General features: G+C 39.2%; 4 protein-coding genes across 4 annotated transcripts in view; 3 read left to right on the top strand and 1 right to left on the bottom strand.

Moving 5' to 3' along the window:
* The first annotated feature begins 442 nt into the window (after positions 1-442).
* On the top strand, positions 443-10893 carry eppk1 (epiplakin 1). The gene is made up of 3 exons (XM_035681781.1): positions 443-561; positions 4502-4638; positions 5291-10893. Exon 3 carries the CDS (start codon positions 5305-5307, stop codon positions 10180-10182), a length of 4878 nt encoding a protein of 1625 aa, XP_035537674.1. The 5' UTR covers positions 443-561; positions 4502-4638; positions 5291-5304; the 3' UTR covers positions 10183-10893.
* A 2111-nt stretch (positions 10894-13004) lies between these two features.
* On the bottom strand, positions 13005-19424 carry fbxl6 (F-box and leucine-rich repeat protein 6). Its single transcript, XM_035681796.1, has 10 exons — positions 19197-19424; positions 17419-18030; positions 16614-16772; positions 16453-16516; positions 15833-15964; positions 15306-15413; positions 15113-15226; positions 14332-14563; positions 13804-14047; positions 13005-13608 (listed from the first exon to the last, which is right to left on the bottom strand). Exons 2-10 carry the CDS (start codon positions 17949-17951, stop codon positions 13479-13481), a joined length of 1716 nt encoding a protein of 571 aa, XP_035537689.1. The 5' UTR covers positions 17952-18030; positions 19197-19424; the 3' UTR covers positions 13005-13478.
* Positions 19425-19565: 141 nt separating this feature from the next.
* LOC118343053 lies at positions 19566-24520 on the top strand. Its single transcript, XM_035681786.1, has 3 exons — positions 19566-19618; positions 20908-20980; positions 21308-24520. The coding sequence occupies exons 2-3, from the start codon at positions 20920-20922 to the stop codon at positions 23851-23853; spliced, it is 2607 nt and encodes an 868-aa protein (XP_035537679.1). The 5' UTR covers positions 19566-19618; positions 20908-20919; the 3' UTR covers positions 23854-24520.
* Positions 24521-25334: 814 nt separating this feature from the next.
* Positions 25335-25816, top strand: part of slc52a2 (solute carrier family 52 member 2) — a 5633-nt gene continuing 5151 nt past the window's right edge. The window contains exon 1 of the mRNA XM_035681801.1: positions 25335-25700. Coding sequence (XP_035537694.1) covers positions 25571-25700 — 130 coding nt within the window. The 5' untranslated portion in view covers positions 25335-25570. The remainder of the gene's footprint in view (positions 25701-25816) is intronic.

The raw sequence follows: 25816 nt of genomic DNA, 5'->3' as shown, positions 1-25816 counted from the left end.
CACACACGCACACACACAGACAAAGCTCTCTGTAATCACCCGGTATCCGGCTGAGTTTGTCAAAACTCGGCTTGTTAGATAAAGAACATAATAGTCTTGTTGAGAAAGAAATGATTTACTGTACATCAATAAAAGACACAGAGGGGTTAGAGACCCTTGTGTTTGACCAGAATAATCTTTAAGATTTGAATGTACACATATTATATTGTCAGCTTGCTAATTGCTCACTTATGTATTGCTTAGAAAGGATCAATTTGATCGCTCTTATTGTTTTAAGAACACAATGGAAGCGCCCCGAGGAAGTCTACAGGAATTTCTGGCATCCTGAGTTCAGTGCAAAGAGATCTCCGGCTGTTCACAGTCTGAGGAGAGGAGGCTGGTCCTGTAGGGAAGGGGAGGGACCTAACAGCTGGATCTGCTGTATATCTGACCAGTGAGCACAGAGGACTGTGCCTGAGGTGTTGGGAGCACCTCAAAAACCCTGTGCCTCTTGTACCAGCTGAGACCGACTGCTAACCAGTGATAACCAGAGTAGGACTTTGAGCACTCCAATAACATCAGGTAAGAGATTTTTTTTTTTAACATTGGTGATTTAAAACTTCAATAACTTATTTAATTTGTTTCAAAGCTCATAAAAAAAGAAGCAGTCTTCTTAAGGAAAAGCTAATTGTTTCAGTGAAAGTGTTAGTAAGTAAAACCACATTAAGCTTATTTCCCTGTGTGGGTCAAAGTGAGATAAAGTTGTACAAGCCAGATGTGAAGAACTAACTGTTTCCTGCACTGTCAGCCAACACCCTCCTGATAAAAAGGGAAAGCAAACATTCCTCTCTGATTACCTTTGCCCATACTTATTATAATACAGCCTCTAAGTCACTGTTGAGGCTTTCGACAAGTCTGAACACTGTGTCTACATCACCCTCTGGGTTATGACACACATTAATGACAATCCTATTACAGTTACAGAAACTGTTATGCAACTCTCCACGATACTCCATTGCCTCATTCATTCCAGTTTTTATATTGCTGAGATGATGTCAAGAATGCACCACATTGATAAAGACTTCACTGATGTGATGCAATGGGGCTCGTAACCCAAAGGTGAGACAAAACAGGCAATTTGCAGTGTTGTATCAACCTGGTTTACAACTCTTTCTTCAAGGCACAAAGGTAACTGGTTTGATGGGTTGTGAACTATTAAATCTTCTTGTCATTCAGAGAGAGTCTTGGCTAAGTAGAAGCAACACAGTTAGAAGACTTATAACTCATTCTGACAAGTAGGCGTAACTTTAATTAGCATCAAACACACGGCAAAGTCATTATACAGTCACTGAGAAAAGTTTCACTTACGTAAATCAAGTTTTACTTTACACAAAGATATATAAACCTTCCTAAGAAACTGCTGGTATAAAAGAGGACTTATTTTAGTCATTAAACATCTCGTCAAAGTCAACCAGATTTGCTTTATAGGCTGAAAGAATGAATGAAAACACTGATGCTATATATTTGTCTCATGACCCTGTTAAAGTAACGGTAAAGTCATTAGAATTAGAGCTGTAACTGGGTGTCCTGATGGCTCACCTGGTAGAGCAGGCGCCACACGTGTTGGGGATGAGTCCTTGCTGCGGCGCCCACGGGTTCGCATCCAATCTGTGGCTCTTTGCTGTATGTCATCCCCTCTCCCTCTCTCCCCCTTCCTTGTCCATCTCCCAAGCCTTAATGTCTAATAAAGGGGGGAAAAAGACCCAAAATATATACATCAATTACACAAAAAGAGTTAGAGCTGTAACGATTCATTGATTAACTAACAACCATTTTGCAATTTTTTTTTGTAAATTAAGTATCTTTTGTGTAAAGACATCACCTCGGCCTCTAAGAAATTAGAGGGTGCTTCAAAGTTTTCTGACCAAACCAAGAACATAATGGGCGTATTAATCATTCAGCTCTAATAAGTAACAGATTTTAAACAGATAATGAGGTATAACGACATATAACTGTACAATCTTATACAATCCAATATTACTGTTGTGCCATACAGTCTACATACAGTCTCTGATGTTTTGGTTTGTTTCTTTTACACAGACTCAAAGGTGTTAATTAAATGATGTTTTAACATTGAGGTTATAGTTAGTGATGATGATGTACTGGACTGCATTATATTCAGATATATCAGTATAACACCACCTTTATGATCTCAATAATAAACAACAAAAACAAACAATATAATTTAATTTACACATACATAAACATTAAAGACATATGTTATCTTATGCCAGGGCTGTGGTATTGGGCTACTTTAAATTGAACAGGTGTAAAGTATCTAATGGACACAGAGTGTTTGATTACTGTAGGTACTTGAGAGTTATCCCTGAGTCAAAAAGGTGTGGAACAACTGAAGGCTAAAGCTCCTTTTATTTCAAGATTAAACATCAGAGATTAATTTAAAAAAAGTATCTACTTATAAAAGGGTACAGAGGAACAGGAGAGTCAAGTAATTTGACTTAACATTAAACAGCCACAGTATGTTTACACTGTGTGGTAACTCTTTAGCTTTACACATTTGCCTTCACGACACGATAAGCAAACTCATACAGTGTAATAAATGTAAAGTAAATGTTCAACATCTTTAAAAATATTCAAACATTTACAAAGCGGGTGTCAGTATCAAATGGCAAACTCAGCTGTTGCAGGCAGAGATACAGAACTGCATAACTGCTGCTGTTGTTCAAATACAGTCTTGTTTTTACATTAGCATTAGTTTGTGTAACATGGACTGCAAGTTCTCATAGTCATGATGTTGTAATTGCAGCATAGTAACCTTTGCAGGTTTTACATTGCATGTAGTGAAAAAAAACGTACACACCTTTAGTCCACTGAGATTATAACTTACAGTAGAGTGCTATCTTTAACTACATGGGACTTCACAAGCTATTGTGGTAAAAAAAAAATGCTCGAATGACAGGTGGTGATTTCCATCTCAAGCAGTAAAGCTAATTATTTTCTGACACAATTCCAACAGTAGGTAACATGTGGAAATAATCATGTACAGAATAGAGCCTTGTCTAAAACAGTGAGCATGTTTGTGTACTTCAAGGCTGGGTTCCCCTCCACACCTTTTCTCCTGATCATGAATGATTATGTTTACTCCTAACTGATGGGCATGACATAATCTATCACATAAAACACAACCTCTAACCTATAAAGACAGAAAAAGGGTGGGAAAAGCCACGAGTTTCCAGATAGCAGCATTCCTACAGTACAGTACAGTACTGTGTTTGATCAAACTTCAATGTTATGGTAATTTTTTGTGTTTTTTATTACTATATCTTCTTATTTCTTTTAATTTCAATCTTTTCATAGAACCCAAAGCAGAAAGAATTACAAACACAATTAGATTTTCTTTAAACTTCACTGATGCATTTACTGACTAAACTAACTGCAGCAGCAAATAGTATGACCTAAAGGTTTAAAATACAGCCCGCCCTTAAGCTTTTCTATAATGGACAATGGATCACATGACTACTTGTATGTGAAAGAAAGTGCTCATAGTAAAAAGCCAACGGAAAATGCGCAGAATTTTTGCATTTTAAAGCTAATTTTTCTGGTTTACTATTCTTAATAATGTCAGTTTAGCTGCAGCAGGCAGGTATTTTCAGCAAAAAAAGCTCTGCAGATGGACAAAGTTAGCGACTGTAGCTGATGACCATAGTGGAGCATTTAGCAGATAAAGAGCCAGATATTTCCTTCAGGAGTAGGTGGGAAACAAAAACAAAGGTAAAAATATTGAGAATTGTAATTATGAGGTTTAAAGGGTTAAGAGTGTAGTGTTTGTGTATTTCAATGCCAGTTGTTACAACACTGGGCATCTGGCTTTTCCAGTTTTGAAGTGTTGCCAAAGCAAATACAAGACGCTTGTGAAATGTGTCCGTGAACTTGCAATGAGCTCATTTCTAATCTGAAACCAGACATGATGAAATGGAAAGAGAAATGTGGGTATGTAAAATAAAGGCCTGAAGTAGAATATAATTACATTTTGTTTTTTTTGTTTTTTTTATTGAATCAAATGTATTTACAATTCCCTAACCATTTTTAACTGTTTATTCATGTCTCCTACATACATAACTTTTTACATTTACCCAAAAGTCTGTAGGAAGGAAGTCTATGCTGGAAATACTATTCATGTCACAAAAATATTTAATTTCTCTTTCATGTTAGTTGTCATTTATTTTTATGGCTAAAAAGCATTTGTATTGAATTAGGTCAGTATCAATATCACCCTCGTTAAAATATTGCATTTTTTTTATCTTTGTTGATAACTTATCTGATATCTGGTATTATTATATATATTATATTTCATTTTATGGTATAGCTGTAAAAAAGAAAGAAAATAAACTAATAAAGTAGATAAACACACTCATATCATAAAATAATCACATCATCAAATCACAAACAGTTGTAAGAAAGAGATTTGATAAAACTTATTTTGCTTGCCTTATCTCTACAGAGCCGGAGTTACAAAGCCCTGGGGCTCTGGCCATAAAAACCTGGGTACCTTTGGTCTTTATTGATCCTGGATTCTGGGGCGGTTAGAAGCATCCAAGGATCTGAGACCGCGCACAGACACTTCAAGGAAGCTAAAAGGTTTGATATGAAGTCGGAAGACCTATTTTATGGGTGCCATTCAAGTTCAGATCTCTAAGGGCAACAGGTGAACCTTCCTAGCCACTAAAAGTGGAAGAAAGGCAGAGCTAGAACGGTGAAAGGATTGCTTATTTTACAAAAACTCTTATCACACCCTATTTGGAGAACGTCTCAATAATATATATGACAAATAATTGCACCAATTAAGATGCAAACAATCCTGCCTTCATCAAGGTCATCAGTTTTTATTGAAACTGTGTTAGAAAGATGTTCATTAAACTTTACAGTCAATAATGAGCACTTCTCAGTATTAACGCAACACAGTTCCACAGCACCACAAACTACAGCCTACAAATACAGTTGAGTCAGCACCTCTCTAAAACAGTTTTAACAAAAACTGCATTTAATGAAGGTAGAATTTATTGCAAGGCAAAATTTAATTTTAGCAAGTAGTACCTAATAAACTGCACTGAGTGCATTTGTCATTTATATATAAATAAATCAAAGGATTGCATATGATTTCAACACTGTTTACTATGCGTATACTGGTATACATTTTTGTGATGAATACAAAAATACCTTTTAAATGTTACTTAGAGACAAAGCATGCGTTATCTAAACTAATCTAAGCTAGTGTTTCTGTGTCACACAGCACTGTAGGACAAGATGGACACTGAGGTGAAGCAAAATGGCTACACAAAAGTCCACAAACCTGTGGCTGGCATATTTCTGGAGAAAACAAAGGAGAAAATAACCATATACCAAGCCATGAAAAAACGTCTTCTTAAGCCAGGAACAGCATTAGCTCTGCTTGAAGCACAAGCAGCCACAGTGGGCATCGTAGACCCAATAAAGAATCGAATACTTCCGGTTGCAGATGCTGTTAAAGAGGGAATAGTTGGACCAGAAATGAAAGAGAAACTCCTCACAGCAGAGAAAGCTGTCACTGGCTATACAGACACCTACACCAACCAAATGATATCTGTATTCCAAGCTATGCAAAAAGATCTAGTCCCAAGAGATTTGGGATTGAGGCTGCTGGAAGCACAGATAGCCACACAAGGCCTGTTTGATCCTGTTGACAAGAAAAATATTTCAGTTGAATTAGCAATTCAAAAGGGCTACTATGAAAAAGGGTTGCTTGATAACCAGATGTCAGAGCTCAAAGTGTTCTACAATCCAAGCTCACAAGAAAATCTTAACTACCAAAACCTCCTAGAGAAATGCACTGTGGAGGCTGACACAGGCCTGTTGCTTCTTCCGGTTTGCATCACCTTCAAAGGTCTGCGAAGAGGTATTTCCTCCACTCAACTCCTTGAATCAAAGATTATTGACAAAGATACATTTGATGACCTACAGAAGGGAAAGACCACAACACAGGATGTGATGTTGATGGAAACAGTGAAAGAATACTTGGAGGGCAAAGGCAGTATCGCAGGCATTGCTGTACTCTCATCAAATCAGAGAATGAGCATTTATCAAGCCATGAAGCAAGGCATACTGATGCCTGGAACAGCACTAGTTCTACTGGAGGCACAAGCTGCGACTGGATTCCTGATTGATCCTGTGGAAAATAAAAAGTACACTGTGGATGAAGCCATCAAAAACAAACTCTTTGGCCCAGAATATCATGCAAAGCTGCGTTCTGCTGAGCGGGCAGTAACTGGGTACAAAGACCCATACACAGGTGAAATTATATCCCTGTTTCAAGCACTCTCAAAAGACCTCATTGTTAAGGAACATGGGATCCGCCTACTTGAGGCGCAAATCGCTACAGGTGGAATAATAGATCCAATCAACAGTCACAGACTTCCGACAGAAGTGGCCTTCAAGAGAGGTTATTTTAATGAAGAAATGAAAACAATACTAGAGGATTCAGGGGATGACACAAAAGGATTTTTTGATCCAAACACAGAAAACAATCTAACTTATCTTCAGCTGATGGAAAGGTGCGTCACTGATCCCATCACAGGACTGTGCCTCCTCCCTCTCCTTGATAAGTCAGACAGACTGAATTTTAACTTCATTGACTACCAAACTAAAAAGTCCTTCAAAGAGGAGAAGGTGAAAGTGACATGTGGAAAGTACATGGGAATGACAGTATCTCTGTGGGAACTCCTGATGTCAGAATACTTTGATGAACATCAGAGAAGAGACATCATTCAAAAGTACAGACAAGGGAAGCTCACTATCAAGACGATCGTCACAACGGTTCTGGAAATCATAGAAAAGTCTGTGAAAACAACTCAAGTTGTTTTTGAAGGCATCAGAGAAACTGTCACAGCCAAACAGCTTGTGGATGCAGATATCATTAGTAAGGAGGTCCTGGAGGATCTGAAAAAAGGAAAAGTGTCAGTGAAGGACGTGACAGAGGATGAAAATGTAAATGTATACCTACAGGGGAAAGACAGCATTGCAGGTATTCTGCTTCCCGATTCTCAAATCATGACCATCTACCAAGCCAAACAAAAAGGAAAGCTGATGCCAGGAACTGCTCTGATTCTACTGGAGGCACAGGCAGCAACAGGGTTCATTATTGACCCTATTGGAAACAGGAAGTTTTCAGTGGATGACGCTGTCAAAGCAAAGATTGTGGGGCCTGATCTCTGTCAAAAGTTGCGTTCTGCAGAGAAAGCAGTCACTGGGTACAAAGATCCATATGATGGTAAGATCATTTCTTTGTTCCAGGCCATGCAAAAAGATCTAATCGTAAAAGACCATGGAATTCGACTCCTGGAGGCACAAATTGCCACCGGTGGGATCATTGACCCAGTGAACAGCCATCGCATTCCTGTCCATGTGGCCTATCAGAGGGGATACTTTAATGAGAAAATGAATCAGATCCTGGATGATCCCAGTGATGATACCAAAGGATTCTTTGACCCCAACACCCATGAGAACCTGACATACTTGAAGCTCATGGAAAGATGTGTCAAAGATCCTAGTACAGGTCTCTGCCTCTTGCCACTCAAAGGCAAAAGTAACAAAATCATTATAGATGATAATATGAGGGAAACATTTAGAACAACAACAGTTACTGTTAAGTATGGCAGGTTCAAGGGCAAGCACACAACACTGTGGGATCTTATCAATTCAGAGTATCTGTCTGAGGACAAAAGACAGGAGTTTTTCAAGCTCTTCAGGTCAAGGAAAATCACAATTGAGCAACTCATTGTCACCATTTTAGAGATCATTGAGAGCAAGGAGATAAAACAGCAAGCAGGGCTGAACTTTGAAGGTCTCAGAGGAGAGATCTCTGTTGTGGATCTTTTGGAGCTTGAAATTGTGGATGAAACAACATACAACAGTTTGATTGATGGAGCGATGACCAGCACCGATGTGATGAAAATTGACAGTGTGAGAGCCTACCTACAAGGGAAAAGTTGTGTGGCTGGTGTGATTCTGCAACCCTCTAATCAGAAGCTAAGCATCTATGAGGCACAGAGAATTGGCATTCTCACACCTGGCACTGCCCTTTGCCTCCTTGAAGCACAAGCTGCCACAGGGTTCATTGTTGATCCTCTGAAAAACAAAAAACATACAGTGGAACAAGCTCTCAAAGAAAAGATAATTAGTCCACAGATGTATGAAAAACTTTTGTCTGCAGAGAGGGCTGTCACTGGTTACCAAGATCCCTACACTGGTCAAAAGATTTCACTTTTCCAAGCCTTGCAAAAGGATCTAATTGTCAAGCAGCATGGAATACGTTTACTTGAGGCTCAGATTGCTACAGGTGGTATCATTGATCCCTTGAAGTGTCTTCACTTACCCCTTGAGATTGCATACAAGAAAGGATATTTTGATGCAGAACTCAATCAAATCCTATCAGACCCAACTGATGACACGAAAGGCTTTTTTGACCCAAAGACACATGACAATCTGACATACATGGAGATGGTGGGCAGATGTGTCAAAGATAAGGAAACAGGACTGTTTCTCCTGCCACTGAATGACACACCAAAAGCTACAGGACCAAAGGCAAAAATGTATACTGACACAGAGATAAAGCAAGAGTTTGAAAAGACAGCTGTGAGTATATCAGTTGGACGCTACTCAGGAAAATCAGTTTCTCTGTGGGACTTGATTCACTCTGGGTACTTCACTGAGGATCAACGGCTTGAATTCACTGAAAACTACAGAACAAGGAAGACCAGCATAGAAACCATCATCACATTAGTGATCTCCACCATTGAAAAACTGGAGAAGAGTGAAACTCCCAAAATGACAATGGGCCTGCGAAAGCCTGTCTCTGCACAACAACTACTGGATTCTGATATCATTGATGCAAATACATTCAAACAGGTGAAAGAAGGAAATCTCGCTTTTGAAGCAGTGACCCAAAAGGAACCTGTAAGAGGATACCTGAAGGGAATCGGAAGCATTGCTGGAATTAAAGTTCATCCATCTCAGAAAGTAATGACCATATATGATGCAAAAAAGAAAGATCTGTTGACACCTGGCCTTGCACTTTTACTTCTTGAAGCACAGGCTGCAACAGGATGGGTCATAGATCCTCTCAAAAACAAGTTCTATGCTGTTGATGAAGCAGCTAAAGAGAAAGTAATTGGACCAGATGTACATGAGCAACTTCTCTCAGCTGAACGAGCTGTTATTGGCTACAAAGATCCATACACAGATGCAACAATATCACTGTTTGAAGCCATGAATGAAGAGCTGATTCAAAGAAGCAATGGCATTTGTCTTCTTGAGGCACAGCTAGCAACAGGAGGAATAATTGACCCTAATCAAAGTCACAGACTACCTGTTCATGTTGCCATTAAAAAGGGGTGTATCAATGAAGAAATTAGCAAAATTCTGTTGAACCCCACTGATGACGCAAAGGGATTCTTTGACCCTAATACCAAAGAAAACCTCTCGTACCTTCAGCTCATGGAGCGATGTGAGAAAGATCCTGAAACAGGGCTACTTCTTCTACCTCTGTATGGAGAAGAATCCCACGTGTTTCACACAGATGAGAAAATAGAGCTCACATTCAAAAACAAACGTATTTCCATTAATGCAGGAAAATTTAAAAACAAAGAGGTGACACTGTGGGAAGTGTTGCTATCTGAATACATATCAGAACAAAAACGGCAGCAGCTCATACAACAATACAAGACAGGAGCCATGAACATCGAGAAGATCATTGAAATACTCACTGTTATCATTACAGAGGTATCATCCAAAGAAAGAAAGTTCAAAGGACTAAGAAAGCAGGTCTCAGCCAGTGAGTTGTATGAGTCCAACATTATCTCGAAAGACCTCTTCACACAGATTATTAAAGGGGAAGTAACTGAAGAGAATGTTAACAATATGGATTCAATTCAGAAGTACCTTGGGGCTACAAACTGTATAGCAGGTGTTAGAGTGGAATCTACAAAGAAAGTTATGAGTATCTATGAAGCCAAAAGCAAAGGTCTGCTGACTCCTGGAACTTCTCTTGTTCTACTGGAGGCCCAAGCTGCCACAGGCTTTGTCATCGATCCAGTGAAAACAAGAAACGTCTGTAGCGGAAGCTGTGGCTCAAAGAGTGGTTGGCAGTGAGTGGAAAACAAGCTGCTTTCAGCAGAAAAGCAGTTACTGGTTACAAAGACCCCTACACTGAGACACAATTTCTTTATTCCAGGCCTTGAAAAAAGATCTCATTGTGAAAGATCACGGAATTCGTTCTAATTGCAGCACAAATGCCACAGGAGGCATAATTGACCCAGTGCACAGTCCACGAGTGCCTGTACAGGTGGCTTATGAAAGAGGTTACTTTGATGAGGAAATGAATCAGATTCTGTCTGACCCTGATGATGACACCAAGGGCTTCTTTGATCCCAACACTCAGGAGAACCTCACCTATCTCCAGCTGGTTGAGAGGTGTGTTACAGATCCCATCACAGGCCTTAGCCTACTGGTCAATTGCTAGAAAGGCGAGTTCTATTTCTTTGTTGATGAAGCAACAAAACCATTCTGAAATCTACAACAACAACCAGAGCAGGGGGAATACCAAGGAACAACAGTGTCTCTGTGGGATCTGCTCTACTCCAAATACATCACTGAGGAGAAGAGGGAGAGAGCTTGTGAAAAAGTACAAGTCTTGATCAATCACAATCGAACGCTTTTTGGAAATCATCCTGACCATCATTCAGCAACAGATGAATAACAACCTCATCATCATCAGTAGTCAAATGCCCACCCACCAGAAACGAAAGTGGACAGCAGCACAACAAAAACTACCATCACCACAATCACAGAGACAAGTGAATTTCAAAAATTCCATGGAATCAGAAAGGATGTCACTGCTACTGAGTGCTTGAATCGCAAATCATCAAATGAGGACCTCTACAAAAGATCTTAGCGCTGGAAAGGTCACAGTGGACTGAAATAAGCGAAATGGAGTCAGTACGAAGTATTACTAGAGGAACTAACAGCATTGCCGGGGTGTACCTGCAGTCCACCCGACAGACCCCTGAGTATCTATGAAGCCAAAAAGCAAAGGTCTGCTGACTCCTGGAACTTTCTCTTGTTCTACTGGAGCCCAAGCTGCCACTGGATTTGTCATCGATCCAGTGAACAACAAGAAACTGTCTGTAGGGAAGCTGTGGCTCAAAGAGTGGTTGGCAGTGAGTGAAAAACAAGCTGCTTTCCAGCAGAAGAGCAGTTACTGGTTAACAAGATCCCTACACTGGGACACAATTTCTTTATTCCAGGCCTTGAAAAAAGAGTCTCATTGTGAAAGACCACGGAATTCGTCTCCTTGAAGCACAAATTGCCACAGGAGGCATAATTGATCCAGTGCACAGTCACAGAGTGCCTGTACAGGTGGCTTATGAAGAGGGTTACTTTGATGAGGAAATGAATCAGATCTGTCTGACCCTGATGATGACACCAAGGGCTTCTTTGATCCACACCTCAGGAGAACCTCACCTATCTCCAGCTGGTTGAGAGGTGTGTTACAGATCCCATCACAGGCCTTAGCTTGCTTCCTTTGCACAAGTAAAGGAAAGAAAACCTTTCTACAACTATATATTCTTGTGCTTTGCTTGTATTATTGGATTTTTTTAACAGAACTGCAGTTAGTATTATTTTCTCTCTTAGTCACAAAATAATTTTACTGCATTTTTTTACTTTTTAGTTTGTCCTCAGTGACATTTGGAGAGAAACATAAATAGCATACTGTACTGTGCTGAATACTGTTAGTTATTAATGGTTGAAAAAGAGTTTGAGAAAGGGATTATAGAAAATGTGTTATTCTATTATAAAGAGATGTGTCTTGTTTACAATTTGTTATCACTGTGAGCACTGTAGACCTTCGAGCCAGCCTGCACAAAACCAAGGCCATAGCACTGAAAGACCAAGTTCATCCATCATTAAAACTTAAAGTGAACACAACCTAGTGAAACTGACATTATAACCTCTGCAGAAACTGTCTAATTTTAAGATTCTAATAATCACATAGAAAGAAAGTATACAATACAAATAGGGTGTTTAAAGGTTTTAGCTACCCGTGTTTGATATGCCAAATGTTTGCTGTGAAAAAAAGCTGTGTTTAAATGGGCGTTAACACTAAAAAGTAGCCTATATATACATTTTTCTATATAGGTCTTTTTCTCGTCGTCAGTCTCGAGTAATTACCCAATTTGGATCTTCTTTGAATACATACATGGCAGTAATTGTTGTATCCAGCATTCTGGGTCTGTGATACTTATTTTTATTGTTTTGTTGTTTCTTGTTATTTACGGGATCTATGGATTTGATTGTTTTTACACTGATATTACTATTACTTGATATTGTTATTTTTACTGCACCTATAGAAACTGGACTTATGTTTGACATGTAATGTAATTTTTTCTTACAAAAATCTGTTTTCAATTCAAAGTCAAATGTGAGTACAGTGCATAGATTTGCTAGGCCTACTTTGACCTCACCTGGAAGCCAGCCATGCACTTCCTGTTTTTTTAATTATTGTAAAACCTTTCTTATTCAAATTGTTTCATTGTGCGACTCAATAAATAAGATGTAAATACTATTTCTTAGCTTTTTTTTTTCAACAATTTTGTTCATACATCTCAAATATCCTGCTGATCTTGATTGTATTGTATTGTGTCTGTATGACAGATACTGTACAAGAGCTTCCAATTTGAAGAGTCTTCACATGGGTTGAAAAAACATTTAGAATCAACAACAATAAAAGCAAATCAAAAGTAAACATTTGTAGTTTCAAGTAAGAGGGTAAAATAGGTCTCTTACTTGAAACACTGAACTGAATGCATATTTGAGTGCAGCAAGAAGTCATTTGGCCATTCTGTAAATTTAGCTTGATAGCACAGCACTCTCTAGTGGAAAGAAATGTCATAACCAACTTTATAGTGACATGATGAACATTTATTTTAAATTTCAAATATTTCTTAAACGTTTTTCTGGAATTATTGTAACCTGGTGTGTAAAAAAAAAACAAAAAACCAAGTCACAAATTACAGTCCAAAAATCCTGGAATACACAACATAATGTCCCTGTAGGTTTACAACTGAGGTGATACATAAACACGTATTTAAATCCAATATGTCAATGTCACTTCTCAAGCTACATGTAGACAGTGCTCTTACTGACTCTCTCTGATTCAAAACGCTTGGTTTCTGCTCTCTAGTATCTGTAAGGAGTCCTTTTGCATAAACTGTGTGTTGTGTGTGAACAGTACACCTATAAAACAACATCAATTCAATTTTATTTTATTTACAAAAATGTGTGTGTAAAAGATCTACAATACTTAAACAACATAATCAACAAAAGAGTCATGTTTTAAGACAGTCGTATAAGTTTTTATGATTTCTCGAACCAAATGAATATGAAAACTAGTCCAATTTGTCCAGCAGTTGGCGAATGTCTTTTTGGCCACGGTAAATTCTCTTTACTCCTCTTGGAAGATAACGGCAGGATGAAAGATTGAGGTAGCTAAGAACAGTCGTTTGGCCGATGACGGACCTGCAAAATAAAGTACATTTTTTTTATGATCTCCTTTGAAAGATAAACCTGCATTATTTAGGAAATTACAAATGTGAATGTTTGATTTATGATCACTTCTGTAGGCCTGCACGTTCGCTCTTTAAAGGGCTGGTTCATAGTTTATTGGGTTATTTGGACCGGTAGAGTAAAGAGGGCAAATTATACATTGAGTACCTGAGGGCAGGTGGTGTGATCCTGGTCCCACTGAGGTTGAGTGAACGCAGAGTATCTGCCTCTGTTGCCTGAGCGAGGTTACTCATAGCTATCTCTAAGTCCTCCGCAGTGAAGAGCTGGTTTGAAATATCAAGCTGCTGCAGTGTTTGTCTCCATTTCTGGGTCACCATGTGAATCCCCGCCTTAGGTGAGGACAACCCAACACTGCTGCTGAAATACTGTCCCCAGAACAGACACTCAAGCTCTGCCAAATCACACACAGGAGACGGTAGCACTGATTAATAAAAAGGGTTTTGGATGCAAATTCAAACCATTGATATTATGAACAAAGTTGGATATTTTATTAGTAAATTCAAAATAAGTACTCAAAAGCATTAAGTATAAGAAAACAATAATATTTCTCTGCCTCATGCCCTTTCAGGCCATTTTGGATCAAATATAAACATGTATGAGCCCCAAATGAGGTCACTTAATAACCCAAAATTTACCAAAGTTGAATAAAGTATGAATCTTTTGACTCAGCCCTACCGAGACAGGGTAGTTTTGCGAGTCCAGAGGGTGTGATTCGCGAACAGCCTCGCAGGTCCAGCACCCGCAGCCTGGTGGAACCAAAGAGAATGTCCCACAAATCTTTGTCGGTCATGTAGGAATAAGACGTGGTTGCGATACATAGCTCCTCCAGTAACGGGAAGCCTAATGTTGAATCGGCACCAGTACGCATTGTCTTATGCAGAGGTCTGACATTCAGCATCCGGAAGGTCTGATGGGAAGTACAGTAGACGTTTCAAAGGTGAACACGCTGCACATACATAGCATACCGATTCATTATACACTGACAAGGACACATAGCATGAAAAGCTAAAAAATATATGACTGACAGGAGACAAGATGGCAACGAATTATTATATTAATTTTTAATATAATTTTTAGAAAACAGTGAAAAATGCCTATTGTCAGAGCTCAAAGTTGCATTTTCAGATGTCTAGTTTTGTCTAACAAACAGTCTGAAACCCAAAGATAGTCAGTTTACAGTGATATATGGCAAAGAAAATAATGAAATCCTCACATCTGAGAAGCTAAGCCAAAGTTTGGGTGTTTTGCTTGAAAAATTACTAAAGGATTGTCCAATTATTAAAATAGTTGTCAGTTAATTTCCTGAATAGAATTACACATCATATGTACATTACCTGCAAAATAAATTAATTATAATGACCTGATTCTTTATTTAACAGCGTTGTGGCTCCAAAACAATGAAGTTATAGTGCCAAATACATCAAACATTTACATACAGTCACACTGATTTTTTTACCTTGAGTTTAGGACATGACATCTGTAGCGCCTGGATGCAAACTGGAAGTTCACAATCTTTACTGTCGAGCTTTGTGTTGACCTCCAAAAACTCCAAATCGGGACAGAATCCCCTCTGAAAAAAACAAATACCAAGTTCATCTGTGCTCTGTGGCTTTGGCTGTTTGTAATGCATATATTAGAAAACAACTTACCGTGATTGCAGTTAGAAGTCTGTCATTCTTTAGTCCATGAGTGAACAAAATTTGCTTGATCTGGGTCCCATGATTTTCAAGGTATTCCAGGAGTCCTTCAACCTGAAACTACAGCAAAAAAAAGTAAGCGTATGTAAACAAATAGGTGGTAAATGAACACCTGCTTGGAACTGCGAGCTGTGACCGGTGTATCAAATTGGACAATAACTATCTGTAATTTAGAGATCCTGTTCTATCGTATCCTTCATTTGCAGGATTATATTTGTCCTACTGTTGGATTTTTACCTTTTATTGTCCTGTGTACACGCAAAAGAGAATGAACTACTCTCATTGGACCACCCTGTACACATACATTGACTAAATTAACAAATATTCTTCATCTGAGGCTGTCTGGTTTAAAGTTGACACTGGTGGATGGAAAGTTTTGAGTATTTATTCATCTAACAACACATTTTTTTTTTTAACCATGAAACGAATCCTGTAACATTTTCTACAAACAATATGTACTGAGCTGCTTTTTGACGTACCTCTGAATATTGGAGGTTTATGCTCTGCAGAGACCGACTGTGCAGGCCGAGGCTGTGGAAGGCCTTCACTGTCAGCCCTGTACAGTAGGAGAGCGTGAGGGAGCGAAGGTGAGGGCACAACTGCGACACAACCTAAATTTGATCACGACAGAGAAAGAAAAAAAACATAGTAAACTCAAAATATGGTGATAGGTAACATATATTTTGTAACAAAAAATGTCTTAAGATGAACTTCAACACTGGCCCACATTTTATTTAATACTGGATCTCTTATTTTTGAATTAAACTCTTCATTTAGAGTCCATGAGGACTCACTTTCATCAGCTGATTATTTCCTCAATTGATTGTTTTGTCTATAAAATGGCAGAAAATAGTGAAAATAAGGGAAATATATTTCCCAGAGGCCAAGGTAATTTATTAAAATAAAAAAAATATTCTTTGACTTTACTGTCATATATGACAAAGAAAGTATCACGTCCACATATTGTAGAAGCAAATATTTTACATTTTCTGATGAAAAATAACAGAAATAATAGTTGCCTGATTAATTTTCCATCCACTCAGTTGACTGGCTCATCCTTTCAGTTTAAGAGTTTATAAAATAGTATCTACTGACTTACCTCTACTGCATAGCTAACATTTTTTGTCCAGTGATGGAGAGAGAAGTCTCGTAGCTGAGAGAATCTAAAAAACAAGAAATATAGTTTAACATTTAGTTTTCAAGTGTGAGATATCTGAGCACAGACGAAGATCACAGCGCACATGTCGAACCTCTACAGACCTGTTCTGTGTCAGCCAGTCAAAAGTGTCCTTTATCTTCTTCTCTGTTTTAGGTAGCTGGTTTTTCCCAGGTGCAATCCAGCAGTGACCTATAGACACTTTACGCCACAGGACCGGACTGGAGGCTGCAGCGTTCCACAGATGACAAACTCTGCCCACCCTGCACCAGAATAAAGAATAAAGTTATAATAAATAAATACTTATCATATTATTATTGATATTAATATCTGGCATATCCATTAAACATAATTAGAGCTTTAAACAGTTTTGTCAATTAATAGATTATTAATTAGATTAGATTAATCTAACAGGAAATAATCTGCAACAATACTGAACTGATTAAACATTTTTGAGACAAAATGTCCAAAAACTCACTGAAATTAAACACGAATATTTGATGGTTTTCTTGCTGTTATTAAATATTAGTTAGTTGAGTTGAGTTTGGTGAAACTGAGGCATTTTTCTTTATGTTTCCAAAATATATATTTTTTATTTATAGTTTATATATATTTATATATTTAACCAGAAAGTCCCTTGAGATTGAAATCTGAGACCTAATGGACCAAATGATAATGGAGAAAAATCAGCAGTTAATTATTAAAATAATCAGCACATAGCTTTTAAAACAACTGTCATGATATTGCAAATTAATACAAATTCATACATGAAATAATTACATTTGAAAGTTTTGTAAAACAATAAAACTTTATGAAGAATCTCGCTGCTCTATATCCTCTTATCTTGGATTTTTGAGTATTTTCTAATCACAGCTACTGTACACATCAAATCAAATGTGTGTCTAATACCTGCATAGAAATGGTACAGCACCATCTTGGACGACCACCATTTGAAAGATTTTGATTAGCACCTCCTCAGGAAGCCTCTGGCCCCACCTGTGGTCCGCTGCTTTCTGTGGCACAAACACATTAGTGTCCTCTTTTTCCTTGGCGACTGGATTACTGGCCAGTTTAGGTTTGGCAGGAACTGTCTTTTTTTTCTTAATCTTAGCTTTCGCTTTTCCTTTAGTCGGCTTCTTCTTTTTGCTTCCCTTCTTTGGGGGAGTCCAGGCCGAACCGCCGTACTGAGAAGTCGTACTCGATATGACGAGAAGCATATCTTCCCCTTGATGGACAGTGTAGGCGGGCTGGGTAGGCCTGGAGACTCTGGCCTTTTTATGCTTCTTGGCTTTTGCATTTGCAGGTTTACCAGCAGCCCTCTTCAGAGACACCTTCTTTGGCTTTGGTCCATCTTCTCCTTGACCTGATGTATTTGATGTGCTCGGTGCGGCGTCTTCTTTTCTTTCACTGTGCGTTAAAGCCTCCGCTCCAGAGGAATCCATCGTGTGCTGCTAACTCAGTCTTTATCGCGAGCTCACTTCAAGAAAACCAGACGTAGGCTGAGAAGTGACATGACAGCACCTGAAAACAGAGTCAGAGTGAGATTAGTTTGTGTTTGTGAGGGTGATTTAATCTCTCCAGTGTAAATACAGATGGAAATATATTGTATCAAGATCAGAGATACAGGAGGTAGTCCAATATCATGAGCATCTGTACAATCTGATAAGTGATGAGTTATTATGCGGTGGCCGATAAATGGCTTTGGTTAAATAATAACAGGTGTAAAGTAGTAATTCAAAGGCGTATGTTTTAGAGCCCGACCGATAAAGGATTTTTAAGGCCGATACCGATACAAATATTTGGTGATTTAAAAATCCGATAGTCCGATATATATTTAAAAAATAAATTCCAGAAACGCGTAACAAAACATAACAGATTTCCCTAACATTAGTTATTTGTGGTTATTTATGAGTCCTCGCTAGAATTTTAGGATAATGCAGTTTTAAAAATAAACTTGTTTGTTTTATTGTCACAACAGAACAAATGTATTAAGTTCTGATAAATAAAATGTATAAAAATACAAATAAGATATGAAACTCAAAGTCCTTTGAACAAAAACACATTGACAAATAAATAATATAAATAATAAATCGTTGTTTCTATTTGTTTGCCTGCAGCTGATAAATAAATACTGTTACATTACTGTTATATAGTTTCTGCACTGGACACCAGAAGTAAAAAGTAATTAAGTACAATTTAAGCTAAGATGTTCCTTTATTAATGTCCTGTAGGAGAAATTCAACAATGTTAAAGCTGCTGCTACTTTATGGTCCTACTGCAGTTGCATCATTCTACGTTAATGTTAATTATTTCATTATTATTGGATTTATGTTACACAATGGGAACTTCCTACATGAATCTTTCAGGTGATGTTACAGGTACATAGGACTCTACGGACAATGTGAGCTCGGTAGGACTGTTAGTTGTCTCCTAACCTGTTTAGAAAATGCGAGTGTCTCGGACAAAAAATGTACTTTTAACAGATTAATTTAATATTTTCTTTTAAAAATGTACTTTTAATCTCGAAGCTGCGTGCGCATCCTCTGTTGTTTGTAAACGGAAGAGCAGACAGTTAGTTGTTGCGGGGCTATTTTGCATAAAATGAGATAAAAATACATTATTAAATGATTTAAACACTTGACACAACACTGTTTTCTGTGTCGTTAAATATAAAACAAAGCACTTACCATCATATCGTCAATGGCAACGCTCACTGGCCCCTCTGCAAACCGACCTAACGTTAGTTAACGATGGCAGAGCAGCGAACAGTAGCATGGCAACAGCTGAAAACGAACTTTAAACAAAAAACACTTTATAAAAGTTAGAAAAACGAGTATATTTCGTCTGCTATTACACACAGCTAGTTAGCCACCAGCCGCCTAACAATCCCCCTCTGTGATTGGCGGAGAGCTCGTCAACGTCCCGCCTTCTGTAAAAAAAAAAAAAAAAACCTCCAATCATGGGGGCCAGCTCGCCGTGACGTAACTGCGAGCTGCCCAATCGCTGGGCCGGCTCGCCGTGACGTCACTGCGAGCTGCCCAATCGCTGGGCCGCCTCGCCGTGACGCCACTGTGTTTCGTGAGGCTGAGGAGCGAGCGTGATTCCCACGGTGGGTGAGAAACTTTACACTTTACAGCGTCAATGTTACTTTGTTGCGGTGTCCACGTTTGTTTGGTTTATCTGTAAACGTTACGGGGTGCAGCGCAACTCTTACGCTCTGGTGTTAGTTCGCAAGTGAATGCGGTTTAGTGAAGTTTGCTGAGGTGAAGTTGCTCACAAGGCTAACATTAGCATGCAGAGGAAGGGCGGCATTAGCGCTCATTTGAAGCATTAATAAATAATAAATAATAAATAATTAGGCTTTTATTAAAAGTTGTGAGCACGGTTGGAGACTATGTATATGTGAATTTGATGGTTAAAATAAAAAAAAGTATTATTCTTGCATGTGTACACCTGCCTGAGGAGATAAGGCTTAAGGTAAATTCTTTTAAATCACTTCTTAAAACCCATTTTATAGACTTGCCTTTATGTGAGTGCTTTACAAATAAAGTTATTATTATTATTATTATTATTATTATTATTACTGCACAGCCTGAACCCCCCAACCTCCACAAAGTGGCACAGATAACACAGATGCTCACTCATTTTCCAGCTGATTAGGACTATTGCAATCTAAAACAGCTGTTGTACTGTTTATATATATATAGAAACACCTTTCATAGTACAACATAATATTATTCAACAGCACCACCTAAACTATTTAAATCTTTGGCAACATTGAAGTGTATTGGAATGACCTCTAAGTTAACGTTAAAACATGCATACAGCTTATTTTCTCTTTTAGGGAAGGGAATGAGTTACTCTTCCTACAGTTTTTATGTTTTTGTGCATGTTAATGCCAAAGGGAGGCATTTTTCTGCACTGGTGCATTCTCCAGGACGACAATGAAAGCACAACACTTGTTCCTGACAGTTTCACATCCTTGCTCATTCAGGCACAAACACTATTAGAAAATGATAAGTACGGGTATACAGGTAAATCTGTATGACTTGTTAGTTTCATGATGCAATTTTGCTTAATGGCATTATTGTTTTTTAGTTTTTTCATCTCATTTGTATCAGTTTGTTTTCTCTGTTTTGGGGATTGAATGAGAGCGAATGAACCCAAAATGTGTGACAAACTGATCACTAGCTGCCTTTAACAGAAAACACCTATAGCTATAAAAGTGATGGACATATAAAATATAAATCACAATTGAGCTATTTATTTTCATACATTCAGTCTCAGCTGGACCATTGGGCCATAGCAAGCTTTACATCTAATTTCTTACACTTACTTCTTTAAGTGGTTGTGCTTCTAGATGATGATGAGTGAACGTTTTCTTTTCTATCTCTCTAGAAACAGCACACAATGGATGAAGGTGAAGATTTCTCCCTTTGTGGTAAAGCGGCTGTAAATGAAGCTAATCTGAGTAAGTCGAAAACATTTGAAGTAAAATGATCTAGTAATAAAGCTGTTATTAAGACGACTATGTGAGCTAATGCTTTATATGGTAATTGATTACTTAACTTTCTAGCAATGTATTTGTTGTATTTTTATAGCATAATCCTCATACTTCCAGAAAACTTTGCATTTCCACGTATAGGTAACCTATCCGAAAGCATAAATAAATAATTTAATCCAGTATAGTCACAGATTTGATTTGCCATCCCCACCACCCATCCTTTCATTAAAAAACTGCAGCGCCACCTTTTTGTCAAGCACTACTAACTAACTTGCTGACTTTTCTGTTTCTCAGGAGATGAGTACTATTGGAAGCTTGTTGCAGACTTCATTGGTCCTCAGTCGGGAGAAGGATTAGAGCTTGAAAAGGCGCCATGCAAGAACAGACTTTTGATTCAAGTAGGACTTCTGAAAGAGGACAACAATTTTCCCTGGATTGCCATTGTAGAGTGGCTCAAGAAAATTTTCCCCAGTCATCAGTCGGCTGACTTTCGTCGTTTGATCGAAAGAGGCATCGCAACGACATTGAGTCTAGGAAGTGATGCGAGGCTGACCTTCCTGGAATCAGATGTCAACTTTAACTTTGTCGGGCCAATATGTGATAGCATCGGAGTGGAGCGACAACACCTTTTGGAAATGAGGGATTTTACAGAGCGAGCACAGTCGATTGAAGTCACGAATGGATTGATTCTTGAGTTGATCAACTTTGTCACCAGGGAGAAAATTGCGCCAGTTGTTTTAGTCACTTGGCTTAGAAACTTCAACCCCGAGTTTTGTAAGAATGGGGACATTCAAAAGGCGTATAAAGTCATCAGAGCCAAGATAAAAAAGTTAAAACTGCATTGCCGCAATTATGAAACAAGAAGTCACAGAAGGAATGCAGTGATGGATATTCTGCTTCAAAGTCCATTTGAACTTGTGCGGAAAAGATCACCGAAACATATCGTGAAGAAACGCATGAGAAGAGATGAAACCATAAATTATGAAAAAGTAACAGTCAAAGAGGAAAATGAGAGCTATGAAATCATGCAAGGTGAGGTGTCTGACATGAACAGAGGACCTGTAAAGACATTAATACTGAAAGAACATGTCTCACATGACGAGAGTGATTTGGATGAATCCAACTGCGGAGAAGAAACCTCAGAAAAGAGAGAAGAGTCCCTGACCCTCCTTGACATCGCAATGCTGTCTGTCCAAAAGCTGTCGAGTGTGTACGGTGGGAAAACCGCAGTATGCAAACAAGTTTCCTTAGATCTCCTCAGGAATCAGTATAATCTAACATGCAAGGAGCATCCGGCCATGGCAGAGTTTGAGAGAAAACTGGACACACTCTGTGAAGACATTTCACTCGCCTCTCCTGTGGTGTTTTTAAACTACAACGCCAACTTCCTTGTTGACATGCACGATGCCGTTGAGCAGCACATCATGAGCTTCGAGAAAGAGATCGTTCTATCGAGGGGAGAGAAACTAGGCCGGGACAAGCTTGCACACTTCAAGAACTTTGTGAATTTGTCGGAAAGTGCCACTTCACGCTACATTCACATGGCCTGCGACATCTTATGCCCTCGCAACCCTGGTTCACAAAACTACAGAAAACACTGGGTAGCTTTCTGCGAGGAGAAGAAAAATCCCTCCAGACTTGCGGTAAACGAGTCAAACCGGTTCAACAACTACTTTGAAGCTGCAGCGGGTCTTATTCACCATCACAAAGAGATCCCTCTCTTCTTCTCTGATTTGCTCTCGCTGAACAACGACGAATGCCCAAACATTATTCTGGAGAGCGTCGCCGCTGATGCTGATGATTCTGTGATACAGAGCCTCGTGTGTGTCCTGGCCATCGTTTACTGCAAAGTCCTCGGGCCTTACTGGCAGCTTCTGAAAAGCGGAGGGGAGTACTCGCTCTTCAGCCGGTACATACTCTCTCTCTACCAAAAGTTCCTTGATTGGTCCAAAGATCCTTCAACGCTGCTGGAGCCTGAAGAGGCTACAAATGTTTTCCACCAGTTCGCGTTGCAGGAGAAAACCTTTGAGGGGGTGTTTCATTACTGTGGTCAGTGGCACACAAATAGGGACCTCATCAGAGCTTGCTTGAAGAGGATGGTAAAGGTGATTGCTGCTGTCACTGAGGAACACCTGAAGGATTTCCTGCCAGGAGGAACATTTTCTCAAGTCCCGTCGCCAGATTTGAGCTTACAACTGGTGAGCTGCACGTTCTCCGTCTTGATGGCGGAATATCCCTCTGGCAGCGCGGACCCTTACAAGAAGGAGAGACCTGACAAGTCCTCCAAACGCTCCTCGCACGGGAACGGGTCATCAGACAGCTCCCAGGAAGACGATGACCGTTCTGGTTCATCTGATGGCAGCTCCGATGAATCCGGTTGGCAGTCCAAGAAGAATACGTACACTGTCCAGAAATATGAGTACAGTCCACCGTTGAAGAAGGATTACAAAAGTAAAAGAGGAAAGGCAGAAAGGATACATCAAGAGGAGCAGGAGGCAAACATGGATAGGGACTACATAATGGCCACAGTGAGGAAAAACGGAGGGCCGTGCAAGACGCAGCAGGATGTTGACAAAATGCTGCTGCGATTTGATGGAAAACCCCGAGTAGAGAAATGGGAAGCGATCCGTTGTGAGGTTCTGTACCAGAAAATGATTCTGAACAACACAGATCCGAACTTGGATTGTGTTTTCCACAACAGCACGCAAATGGTGTTGAAGCTGAAGCTCTCACTACCTCGGGTCAAACCCGGGTACTCTCTTGTGTGGGCGCCGAGAAAGACAAAAACAAAGCCTGTGTTGCCTGCTGCGACGGACCAGAGTGAAACCAGCAACACATGAGCGCTTTCATTGCATGTAAAAAGTGTGACTATTGAGCGATAGATGAGAAGATAAATTACTTGGAATGATGAGGGAAGGAAAATGGGTTGAACATGTGACTTCATCATGTGATTCTGTTTGGAAACTAACCAGAAATACACACAATGACCTCAATCTTTCCACACAAATATTATATTGTGTGTTGTAATGTATGTTTGATTCTGTATACGTCAGATGCAGCTGTACCTACTGTATTTTCAATGCCGGTATACCCTTTTTCACAGCAGCCATTTTGACATGAAATAGTAGGGTAATCACAGGCGTTACCAACACGATGTTATATATTATATTAGGTTCGGTACCATTTAGTGTCGCAGTGAGCCAGCATGCACAATAGCGGCTCTCTTAAATCTGTTTGACCTGAATGTTACATCTGTATTTATCCTACTATTCCATGTCCAAATGGTTGCTGTGAAAAAGGCATAAAAGTTAAATTGATGTTTGATTTTGAGGCTCTTACACTTATGTCACATTTCCCCAATCATGGTTCTGTACTGTTACAATGCTTTTCTAGAAAAAAGCTTTTTTTTTAAAAAATATATATGTACAGGATTGTACCCATTGTAATCATCAGATAATAATCAGGGCTGACCTTAAAGATGTTAAAAGAATCACTGACTAAATAAACATCTTTGTTCATATTTTCTTTCTTTACTTTGTCGACCTGGATCATAAACTAGAAACAGTTAAATGCTGATGTTTGGTGTTACAGAATCAACCCCTAGTTCAAGTTCAAGACTAATTTCCACCATCGGTCATATTTTGGTTTTGTCAGTCACATAATAACCCGTGTGTTTCTTTCTTTGAAGGGCATTTGTTGTTGCATCACAGGCGTCCGCAATGTCAGTGAGTTCATTCTTATAAAAGCTTCGACTGGGAGGAGCTCAGGAAAAAAGGGAGGTAGTAATGAGTGAGGGGCTTATTGGGGTCACTGTGCCAAATGTCAAAGCCTCAATAATTTTTTTTCAAATATATATATTTGCACAGCCAAGACTCCCAGAGAGGATGGACACCCACCATTTGATTTTATGGTATTAGTATTTGTATTTAAATTGTAGGTAACTTTATTTTTTTTAGAGGTATTCAGTGGATAAATCATATACAGCAATGAATGGTCAAATAAAAGGTCCCCATGTGTCGCTTTTTATGGGAAAACTCTTGCTTTTGAGTGCCGCCCGCATCCGCTGCCATGGAGAGGAAAACAAACGCACCCAGTTCATCCAACCAGTGGTCTACGAGGACGATGGTGCGTTCAGGTTTACAGGAAAACTGAAAGCTCTATTAAACCGAGTATGAACAACGCGTTTAATATGGATCCACAACACAGGGACAGACCCGCGGTCGCACACTAAACTGTGTCCTTTTAGATATAAGCCAATTGGTTTTACTATACAGTTAAATTTAGGGGTTGGTTTTGTCTCCAGCAACTAGTATACACATAACTCACTGTTGTTTAACTGTGACACAGGGATTTACGAGGGGTACGCGAAGGCAACTGAAAGGGGCGGGAACTTTGCGTAAGCGTCCACCATTATTCAGGTTCAGGGCAGCGTGTGGAGGAACCACATAGTCGTTGTTTAACACAAACAAAGTCAAACGGGTTGTTTTTGTTGTTGTTGTTGTTGTTGTTGTTTTAGCGGCACTTCTTTCGTCCTCTTGTCCGGAGTAAAGCGGCGTCATGTCCGGCAGTTGGTGGAGCAGCGCGGCGGTCACTCACGGGCTGATCGCTCTGTTCGCAATGGGCTCGTGGATTTCCGTCAACAGTCTGTGGGTCGAGCTTCCGGTGGTTGTCCGGGTGATGCCCGAAGGTCAGTGGCTCCGAATAATAACACTTCAAACATGTTCACGTTATCCAGCTGCTGTACACGACGTTAGGGCCACACTGAGAGACACAATTATTAGATCTACGAGAATAAAGTCGTAA

This window comes from Morone saxatilis, unplaced genomic scaffold, assembly GCF_004916995.1.
Source record: "Morone saxatilis isolate NCDOM2014 unplaced genomic scaffold, NCSU_SB_2.0 Contig9, whole genome shotgun sequence".
In the NCBI taxonomy this organism is placed as follows: Eukaryota; Metazoa; Chordata; class Actinopteri; family Moronidae; genus Morone; species Morone saxatilis.
The sequence above is the reverse complement of the archived record's forward strand: the minus strand, read 5'-3'. Positions and strand labels throughout refer to the sequence as shown.

Excerpts from the sequence above, each read along its gene's own strand:
- fbxl6 (XM_035681796.1), bottom strand. The coding sequence starts at position 17,951 with ATGGATTCCTCTGGAGCGGAGGCTTTAACGCACAGTGAAAGAAAAGAA. Across the intron at positions 16,773-17,418 it reads GCTGTACCATTTCTATGCAG|GGTGGGCAGAGTTTGTCATC; the intron begins GTATTAGACACA and ends ATTCTGGTGCAG. Across the intron at positions 16,517-16,613 it reads GACTGGCTGACACAGAACAG|ATTCTCTCAGCTACGAGACT; the intron begins GTCTGTAGAGGT and ends CTTGTTTTTTAG.
- LOC118343053 (XM_035681786.1), top strand. The coding sequence starts at position 20,920 with ATGGATGAAGGTGAAGATTTCTCCCTTTGTGGTAAAGCGGCTGTAAAT. Across the intron at positions 20,981-21,307 it reads TGTAAATGAAGCTAATCTGA|GAGATGAGTACTATTGGAAG; the intron begins GTAAGTCGAAAA and ends TCTGTTTCTCAG.
- eppk1 (XM_035681781.1), top strand. The coding sequence starts at position 5,305 with ATGGACACTGAGGTGAAGCAAAATGGCTACACAAAAGTCCACAAACCT.